Source organism: Gobio gobio (genome assembly GCF_949357685.1).
Source record: "Gobio gobio genome assembly, chromosome: 7".
In the NCBI taxonomy this organism is placed as follows: Eukaryota; Metazoa; Chordata; class Actinopteri; order Cypriniformes; family Gobionidae; genus Gobio; species Gobio gobio.
This window is the reverse complement of record NC_137103.1, coordinates 48,608,290-48,623,068: the sequence shown is the minus strand read 5'-3', so window position 1 is coordinate 48,623,068 and position 14,779 is coordinate 48,608,290. Positions and strand designations below refer to the sequence as shown.

At 38.2% G+C, this 14,779-nt stretch overlaps 1 protein-coding gene across 1 annotated transcript in view; it reads left to right on the top strand.

The window, feature by feature from the left end:
• Positions 1–14,779, top strand: part of hdac4 (histone deacetylase 4) — a 293,108-nt gene that overhangs the window by 210,255 nt on the left and 68,074 nt on the right. The window contains exons 14-15 of the mRNA XM_079822512.1: positions 9,585–9,771; positions 9,913–10,046. Coding sequence (XP_079678638.1) covers positions 9,585–9,771; positions 9,913–10,046 — 321 coding nt within the window. The remainder of the gene's footprint in view (positions 1–9,584; positions 9,772–9,912; positions 10,047–14,779) is intronic.

The following is a 14,779-nucleotide window of genomic DNA, read 5'->3' as shown; positions in this document are numbered from 1 at the left end:
AGTTTATTGTGAAATAACTCATAAAATGTTTTTTCTGTCTTCTGATGAGCATTGTTCTGGGCTGCATTTCCACAAGCATCAGTGGTTTCTTATGATACTTTTGGAAAACGCCGCTCTGTTTGAATACAGTGTCATCAGTGACCGAACGCTCTGTGATTGATTGGTTCTGCCTTGCAAGTGAGCAGGAAAATAGTTCTGTACTACACAACTATTCTGTTACATAGGTTATTTGTACTGTATGCATTAAATAATCTTTTTAAATAAACAAAATTACTGGTAAAAAAAAAACCTTAGTATCGATATTTTTATTTGAGTACCGATACTTTTCGCTGCTCACATTAGTATCGATATATCGATACTTCATATCGATACCCCCATCCCTAATTGTAAGGCAGTGTGACAACATGCCCCACCTGCACAACTGGGATTTAACCCCGGCTTGTGTCTTCTGCTGGTTAGATCAGCATTAAAGAACGATCTCAACTCTAAAATAACAGATATAAGATTAAAATAATATCAGATTTGTCTTATTTTAAATAAACACAAAAAACAGAGATGAAAAATAAACTTACTTTTGCTATGGTTAAATAAATGTTCAGTGATATAAAAGTTTTTTAAATTTTGGCACAATTTTTTCTCTATATAGTGTTATGGCAACTAGTAAATACGCTAAGTTTCGTCATCCTGGCATGTGCGGAAAGTGTTAAACCGTGCGTGTTATAACTAACCCCACGTTAGGTTGTGCCGTGCTCTCCCCTAAACGGCTGTGCAAACAGCATATGCCTGTTTCATCAGTGCACAAGCAGTACAGTTGAATAAAAGTGTTTTTTATTAACATGAAATGCTCAATCTGAGTTTATTTGTGCACTCCTTGAAAAACAAGTGTATTTTTCTTTTACTATTCATAACTCTTTAATGCAACCACAGGTCCTCGGCGCTTAATCAGTGCTTTTTAAATGAACAGGAGGTGGGCACTTGTGCTCGACGAGATCATTTAGGTCCAGCTTGTTTTCTTCTTAATGGGCAGCAGGGGTTTGAAACCCTCTGCATGTTCCTGCAATCAAACTGAAATATTCATCAGCTAAGTAAAGCTGTTGTTCGAAACTGAGGATGGCTGCCAGTGCTTATGTATGAAGGAACTTTCTAAGGTTTCACACCAGCTTCTAAGGCACCATAACACCACGTACTGTATAATACACAGGGATAAACTCAAGTGAGCTTTATGCCTGGTACGCTTGTACGATTTTGGGTGAAAACGGATGAAAGATGATCAGTTGTGGCGATTTCTGTGGTCGTGGCTCCTTAAACAGTAGGTGTTTCTCAATGTCAAGGATACTTCCTCTGCAGGACTGGTCCTTCCATATGGCGGGCGGGAAGGTCCAAAATTAAGACTACTGATTTGTCTTGGGAAATCACTATGCTATAGTGATTTGCTACTGACTTACCCACTGATAAGCCAGCGGTGGATCTGTATAAGCACTTATCTCACATGGCAGACGACTGACTCACCTCACGCGGCGGGCGACTCACTTTCCTCACACAGCGACTGACTCTCCTCACGCAGCGGGCGACTCACTTTCCTCACCAAGCGACTGACTCTCCTCACGCAGCGGGCGACTCACTTTCCTCACCAAGCGACTGACTCTCCTCACGCAGCGGGCGACTCACTTTCCTCACCAAGCGACTGACTCTCCTCACGCAGCGGGCGAGTCACTTTCCTCACCAAGCGACTGACTCTCCTCACGCAGCGGGCGACTCACTTTCCTCACACAGCGACTGACTCTCCTCACGCAGCGGGCGACTCACTTTCCTCACCAAGCGACTGACTCTCCTCACGCGGCGGGCGACTCACTTTCCTCACACAGCGACTGACTCTCCTCACGCAGCGGGCGACTCACTTTCCTCACAAAGCGACTCACTTTCCTCACCAAGCGACTGACTCTCCTCACGCGGCGGGCGACTCACTTTCCTCACCAAGCGACTGACTTTCCTTTCCTCACTCTTGTAGGCCTACAATATTATAATAAAATGTATACCCTTTTCAAACACTGTAATGGTGCAATAACAAACTACATTCAGTAAACTTTATCATTTTTGTGACACAAATGTAATTTGTTCTGAATCTGAACCAATATTCCAGTCAGTGTTCTGTAGCCTAATTGATTTTCATGGCATTTTTTACATTTATAAATTTAATAAATGTAGGCCGTCATCTTTCATGTCATCTATGTATATCTATGTCTATTGTTATTGTGCATAAAACATTATGCAAGTAGCCTCCTATGGCTGACATGGCTAATATTTTAAGAAAACTTGTCAATTAAGTGGATAGTGGTTCTTAGTTGCTATGTAGGGTGTGGTGATTTTTGTCAGATCAGAGATCATGTTACCTTTTTATAAATCAGGATTTTTGCAGGTCAGGTCAGTGAAGTAACTACTGGTTAATGGGTCGTGTTAGTCACTATTTATATTGGCACGCTATGTATATTTTCATTATTAGGCTATTCGTTTACATATTCATAGCCACTGTGGTTCAGGCAACGCGTAGGGCCTACATTGATTATCTTCACTGAATTTCTATATTTATAACAAAACGAGATATAAATTAAAAAATATTTATTTTATGTATGTATATTATACATAGGCTATTATATAATATGTATATATTAAACATATTAATATGTGTGTCAGACAACAAGTGTGCATATATATATGATTATCATTGTAATACAATTAAATATGACATAAAACACAACCCATTCTCACATTTTTGGTAAATGTCAGTTCATGTGTGATCAATAAAAGAAAAGTGTTTGGCAAAACACTTGGGAAATAGAGAGACAAAAGCTTTTTCCAAATGGTTTTTTTTTTAAAGCGATTTAAAATGTGCATTTAAACGATATATTAATGCTCTTTTTATTGTTTTATTAATATATGTTTTAAAACATTAATTAAATAAACAGTTTTAAATGTGTCTATTTATTTATAGCCTACATTTAAAATGTTTTTGTAAATGTATTGTTTTATTAAACTACATTTAAAAACACAAATTAAATAAACAACTTTAAATATGACTATTGATTTGTCCATTTAAAAGTGATTTATTTATATAAGTTTTTATTTTTTAAAAATGATTAAATCGATATATTAATTCTTAATTTTATTTTAAGTGCATGGTACGCTGGTCCTCCATACATTTGTCCTGTATGTAACATTTTAGAATCCATAAAAAGTAGGCTACAGTAAAATGTTCGGTCAAATAACAACAATCTTTAACAAATGCCTTAACATGCAGTCAAGCCAGTCGTGTGTCGTGGCCGAGAACGCATGCATTCAGATAATTCAAACAAAGTTATTAATTCTGGTTTCAGCCTTCAATAACATCAAATCTATCAAAAACATCAAACACTATACTAAAAAAAAAAATTCTTAGAGACAGATGCAGCTGTAACCTTAACTTATTTGTGTAACCTATATTCAGTGATGCCAGTAACGCGTTACTCTAATTTGACCACTTTTTCCAGTAACGAGTAATCTAACGCGTTACTATTTCCAAACCAGTAATCAGATTAAAGTAACTTATCCAAGTCACTGTGAGTTACTTTTTTTTGTCATTTTCCTTAGTAAAAATATATATTTTTGCTTTCTTGTTTTGTCTCAGCAGGGGTTTTCCTGCATAGAGAATTACGAGGCGGCCGCTCCGTCTGTCGACAAAACTCAAGACAGGCAGTCACTTGCTCAGATTAGGCATGTCGTGATAATTAAATAATCATCAGAAATATATATTGTCACATTATCCTTCAGCAATCATTATTAGTATATTATTATTTGCTAGTAGCCTACAAAGTCATCTAAAGCCATTCCATAGCTGAATGTCTTTCCTCCGCTGTAGCTGTCATTCTCCGTTCAGCATTCAAACTGCGCGTCGCGTTCGGTTCCAGTCAGCAGCAGCACGGTAAAGCTCACTCCATATGATATATTCCCGTTATAATACTTGATATGTTGATAAAATAATTTATCTTCCTGGAGTTTATCTTGCGGTTTCTGAAAGATGTTGTGCTCGCTGACAACACAAGGACTATTAATTAGCATCACACGCACAATAACCAGAATTAAAAACTGTGAAGAAACAAATTATCAGTGAATGTTTGGACCGATAGGCTACATAGTAGACTAGGATTTGTGGGCTCGACGCTCATCTTCTCTTTATGCCGTGAACTCTTCAATGTGCACTCGCGCTGCACTGCACACTCTGATTCCATGTTGCTTTAAGCGCATCATTCTGCACCCGGGATGCGCATAAGCGCTTTGTTGCCGCTCTGTTTTGAAGCGTTTCATATATTTTCATAGTTTTGTGCACTTAAAGATTATTAAAAATAAAAAATATATTGTTCTCACGGATCGATCATATATTTGTTGTCCCTTTACAGAGCTGCACATTACGTTTACAATAAAATATAAATCTTGTAATTTTATATTATTTGTGTAGGCCCATATAATTATTTACATTCATATATAAATATAAATTAAAAATTAAATATAAATTGTTTTTCATAAATGTATTTAATAAAAACAAAGTAATTTGTACCTTTTCATTAACATGTTTAGGGTTTTATGTTTAGTGTTTTATGTTTAGTGTAGTGTAACATGTTTTATGTTTAGTGTTGGCAAAAACGGTTGTCATTTTTATGTTGAGGCTGCAGAGGTGTTGTCGGCAACTGATGAATGTAACTAATAAAGTAACTTGTAATCTAACTTAGTTACTTTTAAAATCAAGTAATCTGTAAAGTAACTTAGTTACTTTTAAAATCAAGTAATCTGTAAAGTAACTAAGTTACTTTTTCAAAGTAACTGTGGCAACAATGCCTATATTTAACTTCTTTAAATAGTCTAGCTTAACTGATGCCGTCTTAACGATTTTAGAATTCGTTTAGAGCTTTATGGTTTAAAGTAAACCAACTTTATTTATTATTTGGATTGGTCTGAGATAAAATTATAGTACATAGGCCTATTAATACATATAGGCTATTTATACAATTATTTTAACAAAGGGCATTGTTTTTGATTTTCACTTGTAGAGTAGCAAGATCCTGCATGAAATCGTGATTTTATGGCATTCATTTTATTTATTCAGATATTCAGTATTGGAAACTCCAACGGCCTTCCTTCGTTTGACAGACGTTTTTTTATTGACAAGCTGCAGATAATTTCAAGGCGCCATATTTCCTCATCATTTTTTCAAAATTGTGGGCCCTATATCCTACAATTATTTTTATTAGTAGCTAAGTGTCATGTTTTTTTTTATTTAATTTTTTACTTTGTTATAAACACTGTTCAGATCAATAGCCTACTTGATCAAGCAATATTCAGAAATTAAGCAGCTATTTTTCTGATTAACTTTTATTAGATTGTAAAAAAACAAACTTACAAAAATAAGAATGAATGTTTGAGAGGTAACATGTCTTTTCATAAACTTTAATGAATGTATATTTCTAATTGCACCATTACAGTGTTTGAAAAGGGTATACATTTTATTATAATATTGTAGGCCTACAAGAGTGAGGAAAGGAAAGTCAGTCGCTTGGTGAGGAAAGTGAGTCGCCCGCCGCGTGAGGAGAGTCAGTCGCTTGGTGAGGAAAGTGAGTCGCCCGCCGCGTGAGGAGAGTCAGTCGCTTGGTGAGGAAAGTGAGTCGCCCGCTGCGTGAGGAGAGTCAGTCGCTTGGTGAGGAAAGTGAGTCGCCCGCTGCGTGAGGAGAGTCAGTCGCTTGGTGAGGAAAGTGAGTCGCCCGCTGCGTGAGGAGAGTCAGTCGCTTGGTGAGGAAAGTGAGTCGCCCGCTGCGTGAGGAGAGTCAGTCGCTTGGTGAGGAAAGTGAGTCGCCCGCTGCGTGAGGAGAGTCAGTCGCTTGGTGAGGAAAGTGAGTCGCCCGCTGCGTGAGGAGAGTCAGTCGCTTGGTGAGGAAAGTGAGTCGCCCGCTGCGTGAGGAGAGTCAGTCGCTTGGTGAGGAAAGTGAGTCGCTTTGTGAGGAAAGTGAGTCGCCCGCTGCGTGAGGAGAGTCAGTCGCTGTGTGAGGAAAGTGAGTCGTCTGCCATGTGAGATAAGTGCTTATACAGATCCACCGCTGGCTTATCAGTGGGTAAGTCAGTAGCAAATCACTATAGCATAGTGATTTCCCAAGACAAATCAGTAGTCTTAATTTTGGACCTTCCCGCCCGCCATACTTCCAAGTCACTTCCTTCAGAGGCTAGGCGTGGCTCCTCTTTAGCATTCGGAGAACAGGTAAATGAAACGCGTCATTACGTCAGTGAAAAGGTCCGTTAGCCATCAATAACGTAATTTGTATAATATCAATACGGTAGTAATTTGTACTGGCATTTAAACGTTAAACCTTACTTATATTTATTACGGTTATAACAAATGTTTGGTAACGTAAATACTTAGACTTGAAAGCATACTGCCCCGTTAACGCTCCGACTCCGCCAACGTCCGATATTTTGTGTTTTTTTAACAAGATAGCAAAGCTGCGCGCATACGATTGTGGGTGATTTGAGAACGCTAAGGCTACTCGTATGCATCCTTTCCAGTATATGGCATATTTTTCGACCTAAGGACTCAGACCTTGGTTGAAATTCCGAGGATCCTCGACATTGGAACAGTCCTTCGACGAATGTCGATGACGTAGCATCCTCGGAATTCTGGCTTCCGAGGATCCTTCCTTGACATTGAGAAACGCCTAATGTTTCTACGTCGCCATTGTCACGGTCTTGCTACCAAAGATAGCGTTCGATAATTTTCTGAAGGTTTCAGAAATTTAGCATGATCATCTCTCAGTGTGTTTGCTGCTACGACCTACGTCTACTGACTAGTAGTGATGGCAATTTCAAAACACTACTTCATGAAGCTTTGAAGCTTTACGAATCTTGTGTTTCGAATCAATTGTTTCGGAGCGCGTATCAAACTGCAGTAAACAGTGCTTCGTTACGTCATCACTGTTTCGAAACACTTCGAAAAGTTAATGGTTCACTACTAGGGGGCGATGATCTCTGTGAACCCATGAATCATGAGCGGTCACTGAGAACCATTGAACAAGTGTTTCATTGGGTTTTACCTGATCTCTGATCAGTTTTATACATTTGTAGACGTTTTAATTAGACATTAGTATAATTAAAAGGAATAATAGTAGTTAATAGTCTCATATTGGCCTGTTTATCGGAGCCATCCATGGAACAAACAAAACAAGAACATTTCTATAAAAGAACATATTGACACTTAATATTTAATTTTATTAGATGATTAGTTAATTGCATTTGAAAGATTTTACTTTCAATAAAACATTTGCAATAGATTTGTAAAAGGTGTTTTTATGCATGTTTGACCTGTTTTTTTGTTTTGTTGCATTTACACCGTTCTGACCACAGGGGTCGCCATGGAGACGTGTATCGAATTGTTTTGAAGCTTCGACACAATGCGTCACATTTGCTTCAACTGTTTCAGTGTTTCACAAAGCCTCTGTCTGCCCATCACTACTGACCAGCCAATAAAACGGCAACATGAAATTGCGTATCAATCAACGTGACACAACGCTAAAACTACTTACCTCAAGCTCCATTTGCAAGTTTGCAAGGGCACAATAGCACGTGCTGATGACGTTTTATTTTTCTATAATAACTAGCGTCGTACCCTACGATTCAGTAGGTGTCATCCTCATGCAACCTACATATATGTTGTACCCAAGTTCATTAGATCCATGTCGTACAGTGTGATTTGTAATGATCTTATAGTACAGCCGAAATCATCTGTAGCAGGCATAAAGGATTAGTTGAATTCAAAATGTTAATTTCCTGATAATTTACTCACCCCCATGCCATCCAAGCTGTTCATGTCTTTCTTTCTTCAGTGGAAAAGAAATTCAGTTTTTTGAGGTTAAACATCAATGCAGTTTTAAAGGGCTTCCAAATGGCTCTGCACAATCCCAGCTGAGGAATAGGGTCTTATCTAGCAAAACCATTGGTCATTTTCTAAATGTAAAGTACCGCCCCCGTGTTTACAAAGCGCTCGTGCGAAGACTAATACAAATGCCCTTTAGCAAAAAAAGGTTAAACAACGATGTTGGACGATTTTGAAGTTGGAGATGGAGGTTTTTTTTGTAAAGGGCGTTTGTTTTAGTCTTCGCACGTTTGCTTGGGGCGGTACTTCCGCCTACATCTAGCGTGACCTTTCCGACGGGATTGCGCAATCCGTGGTGTGTCGCAGAGCAGCGCAAGATGAGCAATTTAGGTTAAAAAGTATATAAATGTTTATATTTTCTTGAAAATGACGGATGTTTCGCTAGATAAGACCCTATTCCTCAGCTGGGATCGTGCAGAGCCTCTGAAGCCCTTCCTTTGAAACTGCATTGATTTGGGTTGCAATTGAAGTCCATTATGTGAAGAAAAATCCTGAAATGTTTCATTCAAAGATGTAATTTCTTTTCGACTGAAGAAAGAAAGACACAAACATCTTTGATGAGATGGGGGTGAGGAAATTCTCAGGAAATGTTCATTTTAAAGTGAACTAATCCCTTAAACATAACCAAGCAAATATGTGATGCTACAATGTTTGACTCTTAGTATAAACTGAAATATACACTACAGTTCAAATTTTTGGGGTCAGTAAGATTTTTGCTTTTTGGAAATTAATCATTTTATTCAGCTAAAATGCATTAAATTGGTCAAAAGTGAGAGTAAATGTATAATATTACAAAATATTCTATTTCTTGTCAACTTTCTATTCATTAGAGAATCATGAAAAATCAGTTTGCACAAAAATATATTTTTTGCATCGATAAGAATAATAAATGTTTATTGAGCAGCAAATCATCATATTAGAATGGTTTCTGAAGGATCATGTGACACCGAAGACTGGAGTAATGCTGAAAATTCAGCTTTGATCACAGAAATAAATTACATTTTAAAATGTATTCAAATCATAAACATTTATTTTAGATTCTAATAATAATTCAAAATATTGCTGTTTTTTCTCCCTCGTTATATTTGATCAATTCAATGCAGCCTTGGTGAGCATAAGAGACTTCTTTCAAAAACAATCTTGCAAACCCCAAACTTTTGAATGGTGATGTAAAAGGCATATTTATGAATAATTTTCATCTTCCAACCCAAATACAATTTTTATTCTTTCAATGAACTACCTCAACCAAATGTACTTTCGTGCCTTCAGACCTTCATTAGAAAGCAGCATTTTTCACACTAACCGCCTACATAGTCTTGAATAGCTGGATGCAATGCATTGTGATATGTGAAGTTTAAATTGAAACACTCTTACCTTACCTTAACATCATAAGTGAAGTCTTTCTCCTTGATTTTCAGAATATGAAGCATTTTTAACATAAAACGCTCTCCTCTGTGTTTTTCAATGTATAGAGTACCACCTGCTGGTTATTTGTGTAACTGCAGGCAGCCTAAAGCACTTGATTTTCATTTGTATGACAAATGAAACTTCCTCCCAAAGATATGCCTGTTTGTTTCCACAGATTCACTTGCAAAGTTCATTTATTTTAAGGGAAACTTCTGTTCTTGTCTCTGAGCAGCAAGCTCTCCTCTTGGAACAACAGAGGATCCATCAGCTGAGAAACTATCAGGCGTCTATGGAGGCGGCCGGACTGTCTGTGACCTTCCCAGGCCATCGGCCCCTGTCCAGAGCACAATCGTCCCCAGCCTCAGCGACCTTTCCCATTGTGGTGCAGGAACCACCAGCCAAACCTCGCTTTACCACCGGTCAGTCACTGGATTAGATATCATTGCCATGGGATTACCAACTAAACAACTAAGGAAAACAACTAAGCAACTGGATATTAAATCAAATATATTTATATTAGTTTGTATCCCTCCTTAAAATAACTATTTGTGCCCCTACAGGTCTGGTGTACGACACCCTGATGCAGAAACACCAGTGCATGTGTGGAAACAGTAACATCCACCCCGAACACGCCGGACGCATACAGAGCATCTGGTCGCGACTGCAGGAGACAGGACTGCGCGGCCAGTGCGAGGTAATTCGTTTGCACACATCTGTCCATTTATGACGTTATCTATCTGCTGTTTTAGCGGGAACAATATGATGTTTCAGCACCAAACATATTTAGGAAAAGATGGCAACTTTAGCAAGGTGAAGGATATGTTTATGATCTGTAGAGGGCGCTGTTCAGCCATCAGTAACACAGCCACACGCTCCCTTTGATGAAACTTTATGAATAAACCAAGGAGTTTTACTCAACAGAAAAGGGGGAGTGAGATTGATTCGAGTGTGTTAGAGGGAAAATTGAGCCGGGAGAGAAAAAGAGGCAGACAGCTTTCGTATAAGAGCAGAGGAAGTGCTGGAGAATTACAGCGGGGGTCCAAATGTCTGAGACCACTTATGAAAATACTTCTCTCTTCACAATTTAATACTCAATTTTACATTACAAATTTGAATACATTTTTTTTGGTTTGTTCCACTTTTCCTCTAATGACAGCAGCACTTTATCTGCATGAACACTACAGGTTTGCTCAACTGTTCTCCAGCATGATCTGAGAATGAGCCAAAGATTATGTTTCAATGGAAGCAGTAACATCTGACCTTTGTACTAATCAGTCACATTTTCCATTTTAATCAGATTAGGGACCTAAAAATTTGTTTGGGGCCGGTAAGATTTTTTCATGTTTTTCAAAGAAGTCTCTTCTGCTCTTCTGCATTTATTTGACCAAAAACACAGTCAAACCATAATATTATGAAATATTACTGAAATATATACAGTCTTCAGTGTCACATGATCTTTCAAAAATCATTCTAATATGCTGATTTGCTGCTCAAGAAATTATCTTATTAATTTCAATGTTGAAAACAGTTCAAATACTGTTCACGGGATTCTTTGATGAATAGAAAGTTTTAAAAAAGTAGCATTTGTTTGAATTAGAAATCCTTTGTAACCAGTGTTGGGTGGAATGCATTTTTTTATTTACATGTAATTTAAATATGCGCTTGAAAAAGTAAAGTAAGGGATTACTTCTGTAATTTACAGTTACTTCTGATGCAATTGTATTAAATATTGTATAGACTATAGTACAATTTTATATAAAGCACTAGTAGCATTAACATCAAAATGTAACGTTTAATGACAAAATGTATGTTTTTAATATAAAATTCTCAGTTTAAATACTTTGGTCAGTTCAATAATAATGTATGCAATTTTATGTTATTTTTTTTAAATAATTAAAAGAGCAGTTTCATGTCTATCCTTGTATTGTACAACAGGTTGATATGGGATTTAGAACATAATTAGTAATACGTAATGCAATAATTTTTAGAGAGAGTAATTAGCACAGTAATCTAATTACACTTTTTTATAGTAACTTACCCAACACTTCGCAATAATTTGAAATAATAACTTTGAAAAAGTCTTTACTGTCACTTTTGTTCAATGTAATGCATCCTTGCTGAATAAAAGTATTAATTTCTTCCCAAAAACGTTTGAACGGTTGTGTATTTCTTAATTGAATTCTAAATGTTTCACAATCATGCAACTTAGTTTATTTCCAGGTTTAAATGATAAAAATCTGATTTTGGTTTGCAGGCTTGTGGGCCCGCGTGAAACTCCACACAGTTTGTTTACTAAATATAGTATGCTTTTTGTGCTATAAATAACATTATTTGACTCGTTTCACACATTTTGCCATGTTTAGCTCCATTCTCTCTCTCTCCCCCCCCCCACCCCCCCACCCCCCAAGTTACGGCAGAAAAGCAGTGTGTGCCTGCTTATCTCTGCCTCCACCTGCTGAGGGCAATTCCTGAGCTCTCTCATCATCTCGAGTCCTGATCGCTGGATCTAATCTCTCCTGCCACGCTGGCTCCATTGCGTCAGGCCTGTTAGAGGCAGTCGCATAGCTGCAGTCTCTGTTTTCCTCCAAACAAACAAGTAAACAAGCACGACAATGGCATGGATGCGCGTCTGCTCTCTCGCCTACATTCGCTCCTTGGTGGGGATGTTTATTGTTCTGGGAGATGGAAACAGTGAATTGGGCCTCAATTAAAGGCAGTCATGACTCTAATACCCCCTAATCTACAGCAGGGGGGCCCTTAAAGAGTGTAGGGTTGTTTTAAGCTGCCGCCAGCCAGCACCGGGCCCCCGCGGGCCCCTCTTTAACTACCCATGCTGTTAAATCCGAGAGGTAGGACGTCCTGTTGCAGGTGTCACCTCGGCAGAACCCTCCCCAGAGCGCTTCCACAGGTGGGCAGGTCCGCCTCCCTCTCGGATGGTTTGTGCCTCGGAGGCCAAAGCTATTAAAAAAGGGAAAATGACATTATTGCAAATCCAGCAGCTCCGGCACCTCCGAGGGCCGGCGGCTTTGTTCTACAGGCATGTGGGGCCCGGTTTGGAGTGGGAGGTGGACAGCGGGGTCTGTTTCAGCTCTGCTAAGACAGCTAAAGACTTTAGTCAGAGAATAGAGCGATGTGTTTTTGTAGGCCATCCCGGAGTTCGCATCACCCTGGTTCCCTCGACAAAAACCCACTAGGATTTTTCCATTGACTTTTGGATTTTTGCAGAAAATAAGGTCTGTGACTGCCAAAAGCTTATGATTCTTACACGTTTTGTTCATCATGATAATCTTCACAAATAAACCCAACTTTTATGAATTTTGAAGTTTTTATGAAAGGGAAAAGCTACTGTAAATGTAGGCTGTAAACGAACAACACCACGGTCGCATGACTCCAGTGTCACATCACTAAACATCTCTTTCAGTCTTTGTTTAAAAACATTTTCCCTGAAAGTTCAAGTTATAATAGTTTGCAGAAGCGTGATTATAAACACAATGAGGCTGTGAATGCTGACTAGTGTGTAGATGAGTTGACCTGATCGGCTGATGGCATTAAAGGATTAGTTCACTCCAGAATGAAAATCTCCGGATAATTTACTCACCTTCATTTCATCCAAGATGTTCATGTCTTTCTTTCTTCAGTCGAAATGAAATTAAGGTTTTTTAGGAAAACATTCCAGGATTTTTCTCCATATAGTGGACTGCAACGGGTTGAAGGTCCAAATTGCAGTGTCAATGGGCTCTGCACGATCCCAGCCAAGGAATAAGGTCTTATCAAGTGAAACGATTGGTCATTTTCTTAAAAAAAATAAAAATGTACATACTTTTTAACCACAAATGCTCATCTTGCACTAGCTCTGCGATGCACTTCTACGACTTGCGTAGTCACGTTGGAAAGGTCACGCGCGACGTAGGCGGAAGTACCGACCCAGTGTTTACAAAGTGAACGTGCAAAGGCAAAAGCCCTTTACAAAAAAAGGTAAAACAACGATGTCGGCAGATTTTGAAGTTGGAGGAGAAACTGGGAGTTTTTCACCCTTCCGCCTATGTCACTTGTGACCTTTCCAACGTGATTACGTAATATTGCAGAGCTAGTGCAAGAAAAGCATTTGTTAAGTTTTTTTGTTTAGTTTTTTTAGATAAGACCCTTATGGTGATGATACACAGGGCAACTTTTTGAGCAATGTTACTAGGCAATGTTGCCGTCAACGGGCAACCAGGTAAGACACAGGGCCCATGACCGATCTAAAGTATCCAGATAGAAATTTGTTGCCCATTCCCAATGGGGAAGTGGCCAAGCAACATTGCTTTGTAACATTGCCCAGCAACATTGCTCAAAAAAGTTGCCCCATGTATCATCTCCTTTATTCCATGATTGGGATAGTGTAGAGCCCTTTGAAACTGCATTGAAACTACAATTTGGACCTTCAACCCATTGGTCCCTGTTGAGGTCCACTATATGGAGAAAAATCCTGGAATGTTTCCTCAAAAACATTACTTTCTTTTCAACTGAAGAAAGAAAGACATGAACTTCTTGGATGAGTAAATTATCAGGAAATTTTACTTATGAAGTGAAATAATAATTTAATGCCACCAGCATCGTCTGTAGTCCCGTTTAGCCACTTGTTATCAACTTCTTTTTATAAGACAAGTGAATTTAGACAGGAATACTTCAGTCCAATTGAAAGGACTTGGAGGAAGTTTTGCTGAGTGCTTTAAGAACTCTTTTCTTGTTACATACACTACTCATCGGTTGTTGTTTAGAAAGAATGTTTTTATTTGGCCTCTCAATAAGTGCACTTAGATGATTTAATTTTTAGAAGTGGAGTGTCTATTTACTCTAAGTGCAAATAGTCTGCCTTGTTGGCAGAGGCTATTTACACTAACTCCGCCCACTGACGTCTGATTGGGCCAGACAGAATTACAGAAGACTCTGCATTGTCAACAGTAGCAATAGTGTAGGGGTAAGGCACGTGGCAGAAAGTCAAATCGACTCGTTCAAATCCACCTTTTTCTGAAATCTACTCCCTTTTCCCATCACATATCAGATTGTAAAGGCATTTATTTTCAATAAAAATGAAGAAAATATTCAAAAAGTGAAAATAAAGTGTCTAACGTGTGTTTTTATCGGTTAAGGTTAGAGGGAGGTGTAGGGGAGGGTTTTATTGGTCCAATAAGGCGCATCCATTTAATAATAATTTTAATGAATATAGTCATTTACACTCTAAATTATTATTGCATGCCGTTAATGTACAGCAAAACTGAGGTGCAAATAGTATCTAACTAATATTACTATTTTCACTTAGTGTAATTAGCTTCTATCCCTAAGAAAATATGCTATTTTCAATGTAAATAGAATCTAGTTGCTATTTACACTTTAGTGCAATCCATGTTTTTAGACAGATGTGTCTTATATTGATGTAACTCAATG